The 20083-nt window shown below is 48.5% G+C and overlaps 1 protein-coding gene across 9 annotated transcripts in view; it reads left to right on the top strand.

Moving 5' to 3' along the window:
• Positions 1 to 20083, top strand: part of Myo18a (myosin XVIIIA) — a 96012-nt gene that overhangs the window by 28421 nt on the left and 47508 nt on the right. Inside the window, exons 1-4 of one of the 9 annotated variants that reach the window (XM_074046503.1) lie at positions 6800 to 6872; positions 13207 to 13349; positions 15665 to 15723; positions 18202 to 18909. The exons of 7 other annotated variants lie outside the window; for them this stretch is intronic. In XM_074046503.1, the coding sequence (XP_073902604.1) occupies positions 13310 to 13349; positions 15665 to 15723; positions 18202 to 18909 (807 nt within the window). In that variant the 5' untranslated portion in view covers positions 6800 to 6872; positions 13207 to 13309. Of the gene's footprint in view, positions 1 to 6799; positions 6873 to 13206; positions 13350 to 15664; positions 15724 to 18201; positions 18910 to 20083 lie in introns of those variants that run through there. One more of the 9 variants, XM_074046504.1, reaches the window with a different exon arrangement.

Below are 20083 nucleotides of genomic sequence, written 5' to 3'. Positions count from 1 at the left end.
CCTGGAGATATAATTCTCTTACTGGTCAGGCCCAAATTACATGCTGGAGTGGGTCCCCAGAGAAAAACTGGGGTGCTGTCATTAGAGGATGGAGGCATGCATAGTGGGCCACAGAAACATCACACAGTGCATGGCCTCCATGGTGGGGCCCCACCACCTTCCCAGCCTTGTCTCTCATATTTTCTTTTATGCATTCTATACTTTGTGCAGACATACTGTCCATAGCTCACACTTTCCTACTCTTCACCTTTTCTGGTACTACTCCTTCACCCCAGAATTCCCTTCCCACCTCATCTTCACATCATAAAATTCCATCTTTCATGGTCTGGCTCCATGCTGTCTGTAAACTATGCCTAATTCCCCAACTGGAAAAGATCTCTGCCTCTGGACTTCTCCAGAATGTTGTCCAGGCCCCCTGTTGGAACACTGAGCACATTCCCACTTGAATTACAACTATTGGGATACATTTATTCTCTCCTCTAATCTGTACATTTTTTGGAAGTCATAAACTAAGTCAGCTTCATCTTGTTTCACTCACTCACTCTGGTATCCAGGGTCCTCTCTGAGCAGGGTCCAGTGGCAGGTGGGTTCAGGGGTTACAAGGAACATGTAGCCTCTGCCTCATGAAGCTCCAGCGGGAAAAGAAGCAGGAGTGTCTTGAGGTACTTTAGTACAAGGCTAGTTGAGTGACCTGCTTCCTCTACCCTTCAGAGCTTCTCATCTGGCCTAAACCCCAGTGGCTACTCCAGTTAGCCACTCTCCCTGGCCAAGGACTTTTTGCTCAGCCACACCACCATCTCTTTGTGGGAGAGCAGAGTAGTTGAAGTTGTGACCTCACGTGAATATCCTTTTGTCCTCCACTCTGTTTCACTCTGCTTATCATGTATGCACCTTCCAGATAAGTTGGGCAAATCCAGTGTGTGCTTCGTGCTGGGGATGGGATGGTATATAAAGAAGCAGGAAACTGTCCTTATCGAGAGAGCAGTCTTAAACATATATGACAAACTGATTGCTATTCCGAATATTAGTTTATGCTCTGTAGTGTGTACACAATAAACTTTAATTAATTCAGTTATATGGTTATATGAGAAATGATAGTATTGTAGTCTAAAATGATGAAAATGGTATTGTGGACATTTTATTTTGTGTTGTACATGACTATACGTTATGCTTTCATGAAGACATATCACATGGTACAGTAGTCCCCCCTTATCCAAGGGCATATGTCCCAAGATCTGTAGTGAATGCTTGAAAGCATGGGTAATACTGAATCCCAGACATACTATCCCTTTGACTATGCATGGACCTATGATAAACTGGGTATGATGCCTCATGCCTATAATCTCAGCTATTCAGGAGGCAAAGATCAGGAGGATCAAGTTTCCAGGCCAGCCCAGGCAAAAAGTTAATGGACTCCATCTCAATAAATAAACTGGGTGTGGTTGTATGTGCCTGTAGTCCCAACTGCCTGAGGATGGTCTAAGGCTGGCCCTGGGTAAAAAATATAAGACTTGGCCTGAAAAATAAAGCAAAAAAGGACTGAGGATGTGACTCAAGTGGTAGAGCACTCTGAGCAAGCATGACACCCTGAGCTCAAACCCAAGTACTACCCCCCCAAAAAAAATGCCTATGATAAAGTTCAATTTATAAATTAGGCAAATAAAAGATGAACAATAGTTAATAATCAAATAGCATAGTTATAGCAATGTCCTGCAATAAAAGTTATATAAATGTGATCTCCATCTCTTTCAAAATCTTATTATACTTTCATCCTTTCACTTAAAGGAAGTGCTTTGCAGCTTCTCTCTGGAAAATATGAATTGCAGCATCACTACCTTTCTTTCACCTTAGGGCTTTCATTTATTTATTTATTTATTTATTTAGTGGTGCTGGGGATCAAACCCAGGGCCCTGATCATGCTGGGCAAGTGCTCCACCACTAAGCTAGATCTCCAGCTCTGGGACCATTATTAAGTAGAGTAAGGGTTACCTGAATGCAAGCACTGTGATACAGTAACAGTGGGTCTCGTAACCCAGGCCCCTGCTGCACGACTCATGGTCAGGTAGTGTACGCAGCACGGATTCACCGCCCAAGAGCAACAGGGTGGGACGGCGTGAGATTTCATCATGCTTTTCTGAAATGAATGCAACTTAGAACTTACGAATTGTTTCTTTCTGGAATTTTCTATTTAATATTTTCAGAATGTGATTGACCTTGGGTAACTGAAACTATGGAAAGGGAAACTGTGGGAAAAGGGGAACTGCTGTATACAGAAACCATGTGTACTATACCCTGGCTTTGCCTTCCATGCAGACGTCAGAATCTAATCTCATATAATGCGTGACTCCACCTAGGTAATAGAGTACCTCACTGAGTATAATCAAGAACCACCCTGTAAGTGTGGCGTTTTATGCATGCAGGGGATGGTGTGGTTTTCGCTAATAATGGAATGATATTAATCACACAGTCACTGCCTACAATTTGCTAAGCCTAGGTTTACATGTACTGCCTATTCTCACAACTGCATAGGCTTGTATCATACTATTTTAAGGCAAAAAAAAAAAAGAGAAAAGTGGAGTAACTTTTCATTTGGTGTACAGCAAGAGAGAGTTCGAATGGCGATTTAGCCCCAGGTGTGTGCGGCTGCTGGGTCTCCCGCTCTTTGCACTACACTTTCAGGTGGGCTTGGGTTTTCCGGAGGGCTTCTAAGGAGGTGGGACTCCAGATTGGCTTCTAAGAATGTAGAGGGTTGGGCAAGGCGGAGGGGATGGTGGAGCAAAGGCTGTGGTGTCAGTGTGGGCAAGGAGCATGGGGAGGTCACCCTAAGAGAGGATGAGAATAGTAACCAGAAGTGAGGAAGACCAAGTGCAGAGGAAGGACCAGATTCCAGATTCCAGCTATTCTTGGAGATAGGTAGAGAGAGCGTCCTGGGAGTGGCCTGGCTGGCTGTGGAGTGCTTACATGGACCCCAGAACCATTTTTAGGCTCATTGAGGATATAGACCATGCCAAGACATTACCCACCTCTGGGCAAAGAGGGACAGGCTGTGGTTGTGTGAAGCTGAGATGGCTGTAGGGTTACTGATGTCCCCCTCTGAAGGAAGAGCCTGTCCTTTTCCTTAAAGAAGGTGACTGCTTTGAAATGTTTGGTAACCAAACAGTTCAGAGACAATTGACAGGAATTAGCATTCTGAATAGAATAGAGGCACGGATGGGCACGAGGTTACTAGCAACTCACAAGACTGCAGTGAAGGGATGCCTGTCTCACTCAGAAGTCTTTATTTACTTTTATTTTCTCTGAGACAGAGTCTCTTTATGTAGTCCAGGCTGGAACTCAAGATTCTCCTGCTCCAGCCTGGAATGCTGAGATTACAGGTGTGGGCCACCCTAGCCAGAAGTCATCTTCTGGAGAACTGATGAATGGCAGTGGACCTATGAGGCCTTTAGGCAGACCAGTAGAGGACGCTAAGTCCTGAGTGAAAGCCCAGGCTGTGGCTTGCAGGAGAACCTGGAGGTTCACTGACATCCATTTGTTCTGCTTTGACACTCCTCCATCAGGCCTAGTTATCTGCTTCTCTAGCTTTTGGCAGAAATAGCATTTTAGAAGGAAGTGAGACTGCTGAAGGTAAGCACGCTGTCAGGTGAGTGACAGCTGACACCCTGACGTTGTAGGGGACAAGAAAAAGCTAAAAAGCAAATATATATTCACAGAGGGCACCTGGCCTTCCTCATATAAGGCGCATCTGAGGCTTCAAGTTGGTTGCAGTACCTAGGACGGGGCTGGTGCCCTCTGAAAGAGCTTTGCGGCACTGGTGGGGCAGAAACCGAGTGTTGTAGCCAAGCTGGAAAGTTGGGAATCTTCACGGTAGAGACAACATGCCTGTCAGTGCAGGATGGTGTGGAAATGGGATCTCAGAGATTGCAATGAGTTCAGAGTATTTTACTTAAGAAAGCAGAGTATGAAAAATGTTATTTTTATGATTATAAATGGTAATAGAATTTAGGAAGCTACTTAAACCAGGAAATATTTTGCCACTTAAAAAGGGGGCATTATGGTATGTGTCCATAATCTCAGCCTCTACAGAGATAGAGATCAGGAAGATCATGGATAGAGGCCAGCCCAGGCAAAAAGTTAGCAAGACCCCATCTCAACAAACAAGCTGGGTGTGGTGGCTCGTGTCTATAATTCTAGCTAAGCAGAAGACAGGTAGGGGGATGATTGTTGAAGCAAAAAGTGCTGAGACCTTATCTAAAAAAAATAACCAAAAAGCAAAAAGGGCTGGAGGTGAAGTTCAAGTGGTAGAATGCCAGAAAGTGTGAGGTTCAAACCTCAGTACTGCAAAAGAAAGGAAGGAAGGAACGAAGGAAAGAAAGAAAGAAAAAAGGTGGGGAGGCTGGGTGGGAAAGGAGTAGGCTTCAGTTACCTGGAGATTTTGCTTATGATGCCTCCTTAGTTTAAATTTTGCTAGCCAAAGTTTTTAGAGCTTTGTATGCCCAATTCTTTTACACCCTATAATAACCCCATTTTACAGATGATGAAACCGAAGCACAGAGATGTTAAGATGTATGGTTTTCTATGTAGAAGGACCAAGATAAAACCATGCAGTCTACCTCTGAAGGCCTCACCCTTAACCATTGCATACTATGAATTATGAATAATTCCTTTCAAGCAGTGGTTCTGACTTGGATGTGCATCAGAATTACCTGGAAATCTGGTTTAAGCCACAGATGCAGGGCCCCATATGGACTTCTTGATTCAGTAAGTCTGGGGAGAGACCCTAGAGCTTGCATTTTTATTTATTTATTTATTTTTGGTTGTATCCAAACCTCGTGCTTGCTAGGCAGGCAGTCTACTACTTGAGCCATGCCCCAGCCCTAGGATTCGCGTTTCTAGCTAGGCTCCTGGTGGTACTGGTGGTGCTGGCCTGGGGAGCACGCTTGGAGAATCAAAGCTCTTTCACACCCATTCCATACCATTGACTGGGTAAGAGTCTGTAGGTGTAAGCCTCATTTTACAGATGAGGGGAATTTAAGTCACCTGCCCATGGTCACACGGCTAAGTCATTCATTCATTCATTTATTCATTCAACAATGGGCTCATCTGTGCTAGACCTTATGCCTGCTTTGGAGTCAGTTCTCAGCCTTGGGTACAAGTAAGAATCACCTTGGAGCCAGGTGTGACAGCACAGGGAGACTGAAGAGGAGAATTGTGAGCTCAAGGCCAGCCTGGGTACATAGCAATACCCTGACTCAAAACCAAATTAAAATAAAAATAATCACCTGAGTAGCTTTTAAAATCTGAATGCCTATTCCTCCTTCCAAGACCATTTAAGTCAGAATCTGAGAGGGAAAAGTTGGGATTCAGGCATCAATGTTTATTCTTTCAGGGTCTTTCAGTGAGCAGTGGTGGTTAGCACCACTGTGCTAAGGAGGCCTTGGGGTTGCAGGAACCTATGACTCTGCACATGAACCAAGAAAGACCAGATGACTTCCCTGGGAGGAAGTCCACTCCCTGGAAAGCAGAGGCACAAGCACAGTGATCTAATAGCCCATATGTGTAATAGTGTGACTAGGTGACTTGCATAGTGTCTGGTAGGTTTGGTCCTCTTGGGTAGTGACTACTCTTTTCCTGGAGAAGATAATGTTAGTTACAGAACCCACTGGCTCTTACAACTAGCCATGGGTGACAAGCCTGGGTTTCTACCAGCCTGGCTAGGAGATAGCTCTGACCTAGGGCTTCTTTGCATCAGCCCCGCCCCACCTTTTTCTTTCTTTTTCTGGAGAGGAAGCCGTTAGCAATGACTGTTTCCTTTCTTCTGCACTGCTGACAGCTTCTGAGACTTGCACATGTTATCTTTTGACTCCTTCCCATCTTGTTCCCAGCTCCCATTTTAGCCTCCAGGGGATTCCTAGCTGTGCTCTGGGCATCCAGTGGTGCTAAATAGAGCCAGGCCAGGATTTCTCATGAGGAACACTAGCTCTTCACTGGCAGTGTTGCTTATTGGCCAGACACCCATGGTTTCCTCTGTCTGCAGGGCTAAGATCTACCCACCCCACCTTCTTCCCTGTTGGCACAGCGACTTGCTGGTGGGGTGCAGGGAGAGGGATGTCGACAGAGGAATAGCAATTGATCTCTGCATATTCTCCGCATGTTTATTACACTGAGCCAGTGATAGGGGGCCTCAGACAGATCACGCGGTCTCTGGGGCTGCTGGACTTTACAGAACTGCTGTGTGGCTGCTATTTGTAGTGGGCCCCATGTGTTGTATCGGATGTGATGTTAGAAGTCTTGACTTCTGCTGCAGTAATTAGATGGCAGGAGTAGGCCTATGATTTACGTACTCTGAAGAACACTGTGCTGTGATTGAGTGTTCGTGCATGCTGGTACGTGCGGTCGTGTGTGTGTGTGTGTGTGTGTGTGTGTGTGTGTGTATACACATGAACGTGCATGTGCTTGTCTCTTGGCTTGTGGGGCCGGGGGCTGCAGGTCTCAAATTCCTATGCTATTTTTAGGGGCCATATCAGCTCAGCTGTTTGGGAGCCTGAGTGTGTGTCAGAAGGAAAGTACCACCCTCCCTGCCTCTTGCCCCTACCCCTCCAACACTGCCTGTCCCCACCCCATAACCTGTAAGAGCCTTCTTTCCATCCACCCGGGCCACATGGCCTTCACCCCCGGCATACCTGGTACCCGCAGTCCTCCAGGCTCTGCTCTCTTTACTGGCTGGGCCAGGGTTGGGCAGCTGTAGCGGGAGGGACCTGGGAAGAGGGAGGGGACCAGGGGCGGGGCTGCAGCCTATGCTATTTTGAGCTGCTAACGGAGTAGCAGTGAGAGGAGATTCCTTGCTCTGGGCTGCTCCAGGCCAGGCCATGCGGGTGAGTGTCCTTCTGGTCCCCAACCCTGGAAATGTCCTGGGCTTCTCATACTGTTTCCTCATGTAGGAAAACAGGGGCATTTCGTTATTTCCCCAGATGTGGCTGAAGTGGGTGAGGAGGGTGGGGTGGGGCAGCCTTGGGGCTCCTCTCTTAATGTCTTGGTAGGAAGGGCATGACCCAGCCTAGGCAGCCTCAAAACCTCCTCAGAGGCAAGGGATATCCGGGGCCTGAATTATGACTTTGGGCGCTTTGGAGGGGGTTCTGTCTTGTAAACCTCAGTTTCCTGGGACTGCCTTGGCCACCCCACAGGCTGTGACACGCCTTCTCCACAAACCATTAGTGCCTTGGAGGCCTTCATTCCTTGGAACACTTTTCTTCCAAAGCCTGGGAACCCCAGCACCCCCAGGCCTTCAGAGGTCTTGTCTCTGCTTTGAGTTGCCAGTGTAGCCCTCTCCCTGCTCTTCCTCCTAGCTAGACAAGAAAAGGGGGCCTGAAAGAGAATGGTCCTTGGAGTTGTCAGGGACCCCTCTTCTTACTGTCCCCAAAAGGACACCCAGCATGGGCTCCTGTATTGCCAGACTTTAGACACTTGGAAGGGGCACAGATGGCACCTCAGGGATGCCTGGACTGTCTGTAAGTCTCTCTTTTAGTAGAGATTACTTCAGAGAAGTAAGTTCCTTAAAAAAGCAAGTGAGGAGACACATGGCTGCCTCTCGGTCTGTCCTGTCCCCCCTCCTACTCCCAGCCACCAAGGGTAAGGTTTTCAATTGAGTCAGCAGTTGGCAGTGTGTGGGCTGGCCTGCTGCGGAGGGGTATCAGGAGCCTGAGATGTACCCATAAGCATTTGTATCTCTCTGTGCTCAGGGACTACCCTGTTCCCGTCCCCAAACTGGCACCAGTATTGAGGTGTGTGTGAGCAGGGTAGGGTGGAACCAGAGAGAGCTCCTCACCCTGAGAGGTGGGTACTTCATGGTCTAGCCTACTCCCCACCCCCTCTTGCATCCCCAGGCCACCAGCTCCAGATCTATCACAGATTCAGGGCCATACATGATGATGGCCAGGCAGATGGCAAAGTGCCCTGCAGAAGGGCAATGAGTGCCCCCAGAGGGGTGGGGAGGCTCCATCAGCCTGGCCGTTGGAGGAGGAAACCCCAGCCCTTCTGCAACTACAGTGGCAGCAGGAAGCCATCCCAGTGCACCTGCTTCCTCCCGGCTGGCTGGCAGTGTCCCAGGGTGCTCGGCTGTTTTCTGTCCCCCTGCAGCAGGGGAGGGTTCTGGCTGTAGGCTGGACAAAATGGGCCAGGGTATCTCTGCCCAGCTCTTCTCCCACTCCTCTGGTTGGCAGTGTAGCCTTCAGGTCACTCCCTCCAGAGCTTCCCCTCCTTTAAAGCAGTGCTGGGAACGGTTTGTTCAGGTAATAGGTGGATGGGCAGTCGTTCATGGAAACTCCAGCTTTCCACCCAAGCTATTGCTCAGGCATGACCTCATTGTAGGTAGACAAGACAGGCAGGAAGCAGGACTGACCTCCTTCCCTTAAAGTGAGCCTTGGAGGCTCTTGCTGAGGATGGACCTCGGTGTGATTTCCAGGTCTATCACATGTTGCCATGAGGCCTTGGGCAAGTCACTTAACCTTCTGAACCTCATTTGCTCGTTTATAAAGTAGGACCCAGACTGGGGTCTGTTTTAGAAGGATGTCCTGGGAATTAAATGGGACAATGCTTGACAAGGGTTTAGCACAGATGAACTGTTGGAGCTGGGCATACAGATCAGTGATAGAGCACTTGTCTAGCATGTTTGAGACCCTGAGTTCAAACCCCAGTACAACCAAAAAGAATTTAAAAAGATGAATTGTTATTGCTTTATTATTATTTCTTCTTCAGTCCTACCCCCACTCCCATTCCTTAGACAAGTTGGTGCTAGTTTGGAACCAGCAGGGAGAGGGGTCCCTGAGAGCAGACCTCTGTGCCTTAAAATGGGAAGGGAGAGAAGAGAGGCGAATGCTGGGCCTCTTTCTCCTCAGAATGAGAAGGCCCAAATGTTGGCAGTGCTGGCAGAGGGGGAGAGGCTGGAAGGTTACCTTGGCTACAGATAACATCCTGACTCCCTCTAGGCACTCTATTGGTAGTTCACAGTGTGTGACTGCCTGGCTTGGATACCTGGGCCTCCATGCATCTGTCCAAGCTGGGCACACCAGGCCTGAGGGGCTGCCTGGTGGGTGGAATTATTCTTTGGGGCACTTATGCTCCCCCTTTCCTTCTGTGAAAGGCACAGGGGATGGGAAATTGAGGGTGGTCTATGCTGGCACCGTGAAGGGTAAAACCCAGTCTGGCCCTGCTGCCTGACAGATGCCTTTCTGGGCTGAGACAAGATGGTGTCTCAGCACATTTCTTATATTTCTCTTTGAGAACAAATGCTTCCAGCTATTATCTCCTTTGCTTTTTACTTTTTACTGACTAGCCATTTTTACAATAAAAATAAGCAGTAAGTAACAAATGCATAACAAAATAAATAGCAAGTGTCTCCAGTGTGTCTAATTCACACAATTTACAAGATTATTATGATCACCATTTGCATACTATTTAGGTTCTAATTTTTTCTTTGGTTGATGTCATTTTATGTGGAGTTTTCCATATGGTTGTATTATCTACATACTTGTCAGTTTAAATGGCAATGTAGCAAGTTCTTGGACCAAAGCTACACCATTTACTGAACTGTTCCTGATTCTAGGCACTTGGGTTGTTTCCAATTTGGAGCTGTTAGATAGAGGGCATCTATAAAAATGTTTGCATGGATTTATGGATTCTCTCTCTCTCTCAGTACTGGGGTTTGAACTCAGGGTTTTGTGCCTGCTTGGCAGGCATGCTACTGCTTGAGCCACGCATCCAGCCCTCTTTGTTTCTTAAAGTCAGCTCATTGGACATACACTCCTAAAGATGGGATGACTAGGCAGAGAATTGATGCATTTTGTGGCTATTATTGTTCCACAAAGAGCAGCTGAGCGTCTTCAAAGTATCCCTGCCCTCTTCCTAATGCCATGGAATAGAGTTTACTGTGTATTTGTTGTTGCTAAATTTGGAGATTACACCTCCCTAGTTTGTACCACATCTCTGGGAATCAGGATGGGCAAGCATTATTCTCTGTAGTTTTATATTTGGGGAAAGACAGATGGGAATAAGGCTTATGTCAAGAACCCCAATTCCAACATTATCATGCAACAAACACTTGTTAAGTGCTTATAGTGTGATAGGTAAACCACAGTTCAGGAGTGACATAATCTCCCAAACAGTCACCAAGATCCATCCTGGTTGTGAACCCTAGCCGTGCCACTTACTAGTTGTGGGGTTCTCTGCAGGCTACCCTCTCTGTTTCCTTATCTAGAAAGTGGGTCGTTTGGGGGATTAAATGAGTCAAGTTTGAAATGCCTATTCCTGGGCCTAGTTCAGGATAAGTATTTAGTGAGTGTTGGTTCTCTTTCTTCCCTCAAGAGAAGAGGTCAGCAGTACCACAGAGGGAGGAGGTGACCAGCACTTTAGAGAGTGGCAGGGTTATGGTAAGGTCTTCTTTTGCAAGTCCAGAAACTCCATTTAGAAAAGTTGGACACTGGTGAGTACTGCACTATCAACCCATGCTCTCGTTTGAGCCAGATTTCCTAGACCTTGATGCTGATGAAGTGTATTGGCCAGATTTGATTAGGCAGGGTGACTCAACCTCTCTAGTGCCTGCCTTACATATCAGGAGAAGTGGACAGCGGAGTCAGCATGGCCCTTGAAGTCAGACCCACTTGAGTTTAAATCCAAGTCCTACCACTTACTAGCTTTTTGACATAATCTCTTTCAGAGTCCTTGTCCTCATTAGTAAAATGGGAATAATAATTCCTATCATGAGACTGTTGTAAGGTTTATATTAGCAAATCTGTGTTAGCTAGGTGTGGTGGCACATGCCTATAATCCCAGCACTTAGGAGGCTGAAGCAGGAGTATTGTGAATTCAAGGCCATCCTGGGCTACTCCAGGCTGGGACCCTACCCCCTCATAAATCCCCAAAACAAAAAAGAAAATCTACATTAAATATCTTGTACAGGGCCATCTCATTGTAGGTGTTCCATATTCAGTAATTAATGTTGTTAGAAATGGCTGAAATCTCTAGAGAGAAAACAGTTCAGGGATGAGAAGTCTTGCTCCCTGGTACCCCTTGCTCATCAGAGCCCTTAGTTTCTAGCTCTGCAGGTGACTATAACAGGAACATTGCTACCACCTTTGGGGCCTGAGTTCTTACCTGTAAAGAATAATGATAGCTTGCTCTTAATTTTTTTTTTTTTTGTGGTACTGGGGTTTGAACTCAGGGCCTCATGCTTGCCAGGACTTGAGCCACTCCACAAGCCCTTTTTTGGTATTTTTCGAGATAGGGTTTTGCAGACTATTTGCCTGGGTTAGCTTCTGACCTCAGTCCTCCTGATCTGTGCCTCAGTGGTGTGAGCCACTAGTGCCCGGTTGCTTTTTTTTTTTTTAATTTGCTCTGGTATTTTGGATATGGGGTCTTGTGAACTATTTCCCTGGACTGGCCTTGAACTGAGATCCTCCCAATCTCAGCTTTTGAAATAGCTAGGATTACAGGCATGAACCACCGGCGTCTGGCATTGATCTAAGCAATGAGAGTTTTCTTTGGGGAGAACTTCACATGTGGGTTCAGGCAGTGCTCCTAAGGAAAAGTTAATGCAGAGCCAGGTGCCGGTGGCTCATGCCTGTAATCCTAGCTTCTCAGGAGGATCGTGGTTTGAAGCCAGCCCAGGCAAGTAGTTCTTGAAACCTACCTTGATAATATCCAACACAAAAAAGGGCTGATAGAGTGACTCAAGTGGTAGAGTGCCTGCCTAGCAAGTGTGAGGCCCTGAATTCAAGCCCCAGTACTGCCAAAAAAAAAAAAAAATGGCGCTGATACTGAAGAACAAGAACAAGCTGGATGTCCAAGAGCCTTGTGTCCTTTTGGGCCAGGTGGGACCTCACTGGGCAAGTAGAAAAACTTGTACAAGAGATCAAAGAGCAGATGAGTTAATGAAACAAATTTAAAGTCTCTAGCATTTTAACTGAAGAGTAAGAAGCCAACAAAACCAATGACAAATAATTAATTGGTAGCACATGCTTTGTAATCCCAACTATTTAGAGGTAGGAGGATCATGGTCTGAGACTTGCCTGGGCAAAAATGTGAGACCCTATCTAAAAAACAAACTAAAGCCGGTGCCAGTGGCTCACATCTGTAACCCTAGCTACTTGGGAGGCAGAGATCAGGAAGATCTTCAGGTCTTCAGAGCCAACCCAAGTAAACAGTTCTAAAGACCCTATCTCAAAAATACCAAACATAAAAAAAGGACTGGTGAGGTGGCTGAAGTGGTAGAGTGCCTGCCTAGCAAGCCTGAGGCCCTAAGTTCAAAACCCGGTACCGCAAACAAAACAAAACAAAACAAAATACTAAAGTAGCTGGGCACTGGTGGCTTACCCCTGTAATCCTAGCTACTGGGGTAGGGGTGGAAGCAGAAAGCAGAAGGATTGAGGTTCGAGGCCAGCCTGGGCAAAATACCCAACACAAAAAAGGGCTGGCTGAGTGACTTGGTGGTAGAGCACCTACCTAGCAAGCATGAGCTTCTGAGTTCAAACCCCAGTACTGCCTAAATAAATAAATAAATAATGAACTGAAACAAAGGGCTGGGGTGTGGCTCAAGTGTTAGAGCACCTGTCTAGCACTTATGAAGCCCTGGGCTGTTCAATCCCCAGCATTGCAAAAAAAAAAATTCTCTAATTTTTTACATGTGAAATTTTGGTTTTTTGAAATTTTTGCTTTTTTGGCAGTACTGGAGTTTGAACTCAGGGCCTTGTGCTATAAAAATAAACCAGGTCTTAAACTCCCCGGAATTGGAGTGATGCTTTGGATGAAGCCTCTCCCGGGGCAGGAGCAAATTCTGACTGCTGATCGTCAGGAGGGCCAGCTGGGTTTTCTAAGGCTGTACATTGGGCAGCTCTATGCTTCTCCAGGCAGGTGACTGGGTTGCAGGTGGAAGGCAGAGTTGCCAGGGTCCTGAAGCAGCTTCCTTGATTGACTCTCACCAGATCCCTAGGGTGCTGGACCTGGAAAGGACATTAGCCATTATCAGCCCCTAATTCTCCAGAGAGGCAAAGTAGCTTATTGGAGGGCACACAGCTTTGAGGGTTGGGAGTTCTCTTTTCTGTATCCACTTTGCCTTTGATTTCCTCTAACAGTTTAGTCCTTACTCCTTTTAGAGCTTTTGAGTTTTATAACCCCTCCTCCTCCACTCCACCCCCCCTTTCCTCTTGTTGCCCACAGCATTTGTTCCACTGGGTCCTGGTGTTTTGGAAGATTCCGAGTGCCTGAGAGACCCTGCCCCCCATTTCTTCTCTGACCCAGTGTGCAGGCTGCCTTCAGCACCATGGCCTTTTCGTCAAGGTTTGCCTTCTGGGAGCAAAAGGAAAGTTGGATTTCAAAATCTTTGTTTTGCCTATGTAATTGGCATGGTGTGTTGTGTCTGCAAGCAGGAGACCGGCTTGTAGGAGAGGGAGTTTTGTGTGTGTACTTGGGAGTATGGGGAGAATGGCCAGGGGCTGGAGAACCCTCTGCTGTCTTGATGGGCTGAGTCATGCTCCTCCCCTGAGCTCCATCTCTGGTAAGCTGAGCTGCCTTTTGTCCCACTGGTACCCTTCCAAGTTAACCCCTCCGCACCCTTCCCCTACCCTGCAACTGGACTTACCCCTGGAACCGTGGGCACTGCTGTGGAGCCTCTGAGGCCTCTGAAACTCCTTGGGTCTGGTCTGGGAGCTGAGGTGAGTTGGAGGAGCTAGAAGCTGAGAGAAGGGGAGTCAGGGCAGTTGGCATCTGGGTCTAGAGAGTGATTCAGGCTGCTGCGGACCTGGGCGCCATTGTGTATAGCCAATGACCTACAGCAGCCAGAGCCCTTCGGGAGGGGGAGGGGGAAGCAGTGAGTCAGCCTGAGGCTAAATCCAGAGGTGAGCTCAGAGCTGGGCCCAGAATCTCAGACATTTGGTCGGGGTGGTGGGGGCAACCAGTGTTCCCAGTACCTCACCTTGGACCAGACGTTTGGGGTCCCAAACTCAAGTTATTGGAGGGAGGACAGATTTAGAGCTGGTAAAGGATGCCAAGTGAACTTGGAATGTGGGTCGTGCCTGAACCTGAGCTATCGGCACTGTGTGGTTTGCAAACACTTGCTGTTCTTTAATCCATGTGCCTGGGGGCTAATGCATGCTGTGATTCCTGGAACAGGGGGTCATGGCCATTGGTAGGGGGGCAGCATGTTTTATTCCTTTTCTTTTTTGGGGGGGGTTGAACTCAGGGCTCTGTACTTGCAAAGAGGTGATCTACCGCTTGAGCCATATCTCCAGAACATTTTACTCTTTAATGTGGAGATGGGGTCTCATGATTTGCCAAGGCAGCCTCCCAAGCAGCTAGAATTGCAGGTGTGAGAGCCCTTGTGCCTGGCCTTTTCCCTTCCTTTCTCTGCACCAACCCATTTCAAAAGTAGTGGGGTCCTCGCTGATGAATATTCCCTGTTGTTGTCCATGACAATGCAATCAACTTGGGCTCATTGAACATAGTTTTGTGGACAAGATGCAGCTTTAAAACTGCAGTGGCCATCAGACTGGCCTGTGCCCCAGGCACTGCTAGTTGGAGCTCAGAATTGACCAGTGGCCCTGGATTAAAATAGAGAGCCCTGCCTCCCCCTGGAGATAATTAATTCTGGATGTTTCTAAGGATCTTTTCCATTAGGAAGCAAGGATTTCTTCCTAGGTTCCTACCACCATTGCACAGGGAATAAAAGACACGTAAAGGATGGGGTAGGATTGGAAACAGATCTAGGTGATCTAGGACCGCCTGAATTTTTAGAGGGATGGCTGTTCTGAAGCAGGGGAAAAGAAGGTTCTCCTGAACTTGGGACTCAGCCCCTCAGAGTCTGTTCTGAGCCAGCCTCTGAACTGAAAGAATTTTCAGAGCTTCCACCTAGTCCAGACAGTTACCATGTCTATTGTGACCTGCACCTCCCATCTCTCTCAGGCCAGTCCTCTCCCAAGTTCTAGCACAAACCCCTGACCACAGTGTCCAGAGCTTTAGACATCCTTTCTTCCTGCACATCCCTAACCTTGGAGTTCCCTCCCTCTGCTGTGTGGTTGGCACTTTCGTGACCCTGAGGTTGGAAAATGTCTGGCCTCCTGACTCCCTGTCTCTGCCCCACTTCTGCTTCTAGCCATAGCTCAGTGATCTGGCTGAGCACTTGGCACTGAGCTGGGGAAAATCACACAGGACCTAGTGGCAAGCCAGAGCCATCCTGATGGGGGCCCAGCAGGCACCCCACATTAGGGTTATTCTCTTCTCCTCAGTAAGTAGGTCAGGGGCCTTTTGTTCAAAACACTTCTTATCCAAATGGGAATGACTCTTACAGTTCATCAGGAGTTGAGTTGGCTAAATCTTTCAGTCTTCTATGTGTAACAAAGACCATGCCTGAGGGTGGACCTCTTCAGACAATCCCAGTGGGCAAAGTAGTTGGCTGCTGAGCCCCAGGGTACTGGGGGTTTCACCTCTACTCTTCATTTTTGAAGTTGCCCCTGGGCAGTTTTGGTCCGAGGAAAGGAAATCTTTTGCAGGTCCCTAGCCCTGGTACTACTGAAAATTCAGGAAATCTGCCTCTCAGGGAAAGAGAAGCCCCTTAAATGGACTTTTGATACTGTTCTCCTGTTCTTGATCTGTCAGTGACTTCTTTGTCTACTCCCTTAGGTTAAAGAGGAGGACAAAACTCTGCCAAAGCCTGGCCCTCCTGGCAAGGAGGAAGGGGCTGTAAGTGCTTCTCTGAGACCTGTGTGCGTGTGTGTGTGTGTGTGTGTGTGTGTGTGTGTGTGTGTGTGTCCATCCCAGTAGGTTGGCCTTGCCCCATTGCTGTCAACCCTAGACTGATCTATGAGGCAGTTCCGTTGAGTAGGCAGGGATCCTGGGCCCCTTCCTGTGTGACATGGCTGGAGGGAATACCTGTAAAGGGTAAAAAGTGCAGCATGTGTGGTGCCAGCTCATGTATGAAGGAGATGGGACAGACAAGTGACCACCCTATAACCTCCCCCATCCCCCTTTAGTTGCCTACCTTTAGTTCTGGTTTCCTGGACTTTATGGGGCAGGAGAAGCAAAAGTGGACAAACCCTTAGGAAGTACCAACAGAGAGCTCAGCTGTTGGGTCTCTTCAGCCTGTACTGGGTGGCACAAGACAAGGGCACAGAGAGATTCACTGCAGCTGCTGCTGTCTCTTCCAGCACTCTGTCATCTGCTTTATGTATGACCTGGACCTGGAGGTGGGTCATAGCTGCCCACTACTCCCAGCACCATCCCCAACCCCCTACCCTACCCCCCCGCCCCGCCTTGGAATAGAGACCCTGAATAAAGCTGGACTCTTCTAAGGCAAGGGGAGAGAGACAGTTCCTGACCAGCTAGGTCCAGAGAGGGCTGCAGTTAGTACAGGGGCGGATGTGCCAGGACTCTGGAACACACAACAGGCCCATGCTTTATTACCCCAGATGGTGACTGTCCTGGCTGCCCCTATTTCCTTGGATGATTTGATTAGCCAGGCTTGTGGCTTCCTCCGGATCTATAAACCATTCTGCAAGGCCAGCCTGTGATTTCAAAGGGATGTGTTTGAGATACACAAGGGAGGAACCCAGATTTTTTTTTTTTTTTTTTTTTGCAAAAATTATATGTAAAGTGCTCAGAAGAGTGCCTGGCAGACAGAAGTACTGTGTAAGTGTTAGCAATTACTGTCATGTCATCATTTTCAGTTAGGTGGGGTGGGAGGAAAGCCAGAAGAGAGAGGGGGAGGGAGCAAGACCCCCAGTTAAGGCCATGGCCAGCTCTGCAGTGCCTTGGCATGACAGTGAGCACTATTGGCCTAAAAGACTGAAGTAGAGTCACTTTCAAGCCCTCCCTCTCCACTCCTGCAGCAGAGCCTCCCCCCAGTGCAGGCTCAGCTCTGCTCAGGATATGGAGTGCCCTGTGCACACAGCAGGCAGAGACAGCAGCTCCCAGGTCTGTCACTCTGTGAGGATCTTCCTGTGTGCAGACAGACATGGTGGCCAGACCTTCACAGAGTCAACTGCTTAGGTGTAATCTAGAACATGATCATTATTTGGGGGAACATGGATTCAAGCACTGCAGGATAGTGTCTGGCCAGCAAGGAGCTCCTGGGTTGACCTTGTTCTCCAGGCAATATGGCTGGCTTTGCAAGTGAGCTCCTGAGTTGACCTTGTCCTCCAGGCATTGTGGCTGGCTTTGCAGGAAACTCTGCCCTGCCATTTGCCAGCGTGGCCTTCCCAGTGGCAGTTTCTTATGACCTCAGATAGTTCCCAGTAGAGTGTGGGGGAAGGGTGGGCACCCCAGGTGGAGTGTGCCAGCATCCTTCAGCATCCTAGTTGCTCAGAAGCTGGTAGGCTGGCTGAACCAGGGCCTCTCTGCTCCTCCAGAGACCCTGCTCAAGTTGACCTTTGGGTCAACTTGGGTGCTTAACCTTTTGTGGGCCAGAGCTTCCTCTTCTTTCTCTAATCATTTCTTACATGCTCTCTGGAAGCTAAGAGGTCTCCAAACCCTTGTGATTTATAGGGAAGAAACTACAAAGAGACTGGCAGAAAGCAGGCTGAACTGAGAGCTTGCTGGATCAGCACTGGACCTCTGCAGCCTATGAGAGTGTAGGTGAAGGGGAGACAGTGGTCACAGACCAGAGGACTTAGGGTGTGGAAGCTTGATCTTGGAGCCAGGAAGAGCACCCTGTCCATTGCTTTTTTCAGGGTGGGCAAGCTCTGGGTCTGACTGTCTAGAAAGCTGAGGGACTACAAAGGCAGGAAACCTTGGAGTTAGGCCTTGGATTGGTGGTAGGAATTGACTTTTGACTTCTCCATCCAGCTCTGCTGTGTGTTAGCTGTGAGGGAGTGTGATTAGGTTGGACTGGGTCTTGGTTGCCACCCTGACATAAAGCCAGTAACTCTGGGGGTACTCACAGGCCTCTGAGAGTATGCTGTGTGCTGGTGTCTCCCAGTTCTATGCTTACCCTGGGGATAGAAGGCAGGTGTGCTCTTGAGAAAGGGAAGCTAAATCTTTGATGCAGTTGTCCTATGTGGAAGGTAGAGAGAGGACTTCCCTGGATGGTCTCTATGTATTAGTTGATGAATGAATGGAAGATTTGTGCCTGGGCCTGAGGTTACACGCTCTTATGTCCTGTGCATGGGGTGGACAGGGATACAGGGTTGATGCTAACTTCTACCTGTATTTGTGTGACTGTAGCTAGAGGGCAGCTCCAAGGACGGCGGTGGTCCATCTAGGAGTCCTCAACCTGCCACCAGCCCAGTACCCTCAGAGTCTTCCCAGCGAGCCAAGAGTCCTGCACCCACACTCACCATGAATGGCCTGGGGGCTGCCTCAGCAAAGGGCCCAAGTGAGGAGGCCCAGGGCCTGTCCCGGAAGCAGGTGGCAAATGCAGTGAGGAAGGTGGTGAGCAAGGTGCTGCCTGGTGAGGAGCCTGGGAGTGCCAAAGAGCCTCCAGGCCGAGGAGCCAAGTCCCCTGAGCACCCAGCTCGAGGCAAGAGAGGAGAAAAGGCAGCCTCTAGTCCCAAGCCACCTCCACCGCCTCCTCCTCCCCCTGCTCCACCAAAGCCACAAACAAAGAAGGAGGCAGCCAAGGATGAGCTCTCAATAGGCCTGCGAAGCCTGATGTCACGGGGCCGAGGCAAAGACCACAAGCCTCGTGGCAAGCAATCTCCTGGGAAGGAGAAACCTCCCAGCCAAGAAACAGGCTCGTTGGGGAAACCAGGCTTCCCAGACAGGGTGGACTCCCCAGAAAAAGAAGGATCTCCAGCCAAGCCTGAAACCCCAGAAAAGCAGTACTCCTCAGTCCCACAGAGAGAGCTGGTGGACCCAGGCTCTGCTGGCCTGAAGCCGAACCTTGCTGGAGAGCAGCAGGCCAAGTCACTGGCCCCTGGCATGCAGCAGGAGGTACCAGAGTGTGACACTAACTTCCCATGCCCCTCCTTACTCTTGCTTAAGGGCTAAGCACATTTGCTGCCTGGCCTCCACAAGCCTCAAGGAGCGTCACATGGCAGAGGCTGGCCCAGGGCCACATGCCTATGGCAGGGGCTGCATGGCTTTCCTTAACCAAATGCTGGAACCCAGGCTGGCCTGGTGGCTGGGGTGGGAACTACTAACCAGCATGCTGTCAGCCTTGCCATGGGAGTCAGGGCCTCATCCCCAGCTACACAGTGCCAGCCTGAGGCCCCAGATCCTAAGGAGAGGATCAGTGCTGAGTGGAAACAGTGTTTCCTCAAGTCAGTGGCCTGGGCTCCCATCCTCAACTGCTCACCCTCCTGAGACCTCAGCAAGGTCTGTCTCTGAACCTCTGTCAAGTGAAGATAATACAGGTCCACAATTCCTTCTCAGAAGCCCTGGGGCCAGAAAGTATTTTGGGAGATTAGTAATTTTCATATTTGATAATGTCATACAGTATACATAATAGGCAGCAACCTGTAACAAACACATGAATAGCCCCAAAGCAAATCCATGAATTTTCACACTGCAGGAAGATAGAGGAGTAACTATTTTGCCACCAAAATAGTTAATAAAAATTTTTTGGGGCCATACTGGGATTTGAACTCAAGAGTCTCTTGCCTGCTAGGCAAGTGCTCTGCTACTTGAGCCATACATTTAGCCCAAGAAAAATTTTTTGCTTAAGGAGACTCTGTGGCTTTTGGGATTACAAATAAGGAGTAATACTTGCTTTTAAGAGTTGCTGTGAAGATTTAAAAATGATGCAGGTAACATGCTAAGGCAGGTCCCTGGCACAGAGGGCTACATATGGGAGTGTTGATAAAGATACTAATGACAGTTGTTATTAATACCATCACAACTTTCTTCAGACCTGGCTTGCTTGTCTCCTCTGGCAGCAGGACTGTTGAGGAGTGCTCTAATTAGGTGGCAAGCAGGTGCAGTGAGTCCCTTTTATCTGTCTTCCCAGGAAGTGCCCTCTGGATGTGACAAGAGACTGAGAGGCAGGGACCAAGGACATCAGTCCAGCTCTTCCTCTGGGAAGGTGATGTCTGTTTCGCTGGTCCTCGAGTTGGGGACAGTTCTTTTCAAACTTCTCTATTATTTTGTGAACTTGCTGAGCCTTCAT

This window comes from Castor canadensis, chromosome 11 (assembly GCF_047511655.1).
Source record: "Castor canadensis chromosome 11, mCasCan1.hap1v2, whole genome shotgun sequence".
In the NCBI taxonomy this organism is placed as follows: domain Eukaryota; kingdom Metazoa; phylum Chordata; class Mammalia; order Rodentia; family Castoridae; genus Castor; species Castor canadensis.
The sequence above is the reverse complement of the archived record's forward strand: the minus strand, read 5'-3'. Positions and strand labels throughout refer to the sequence as shown.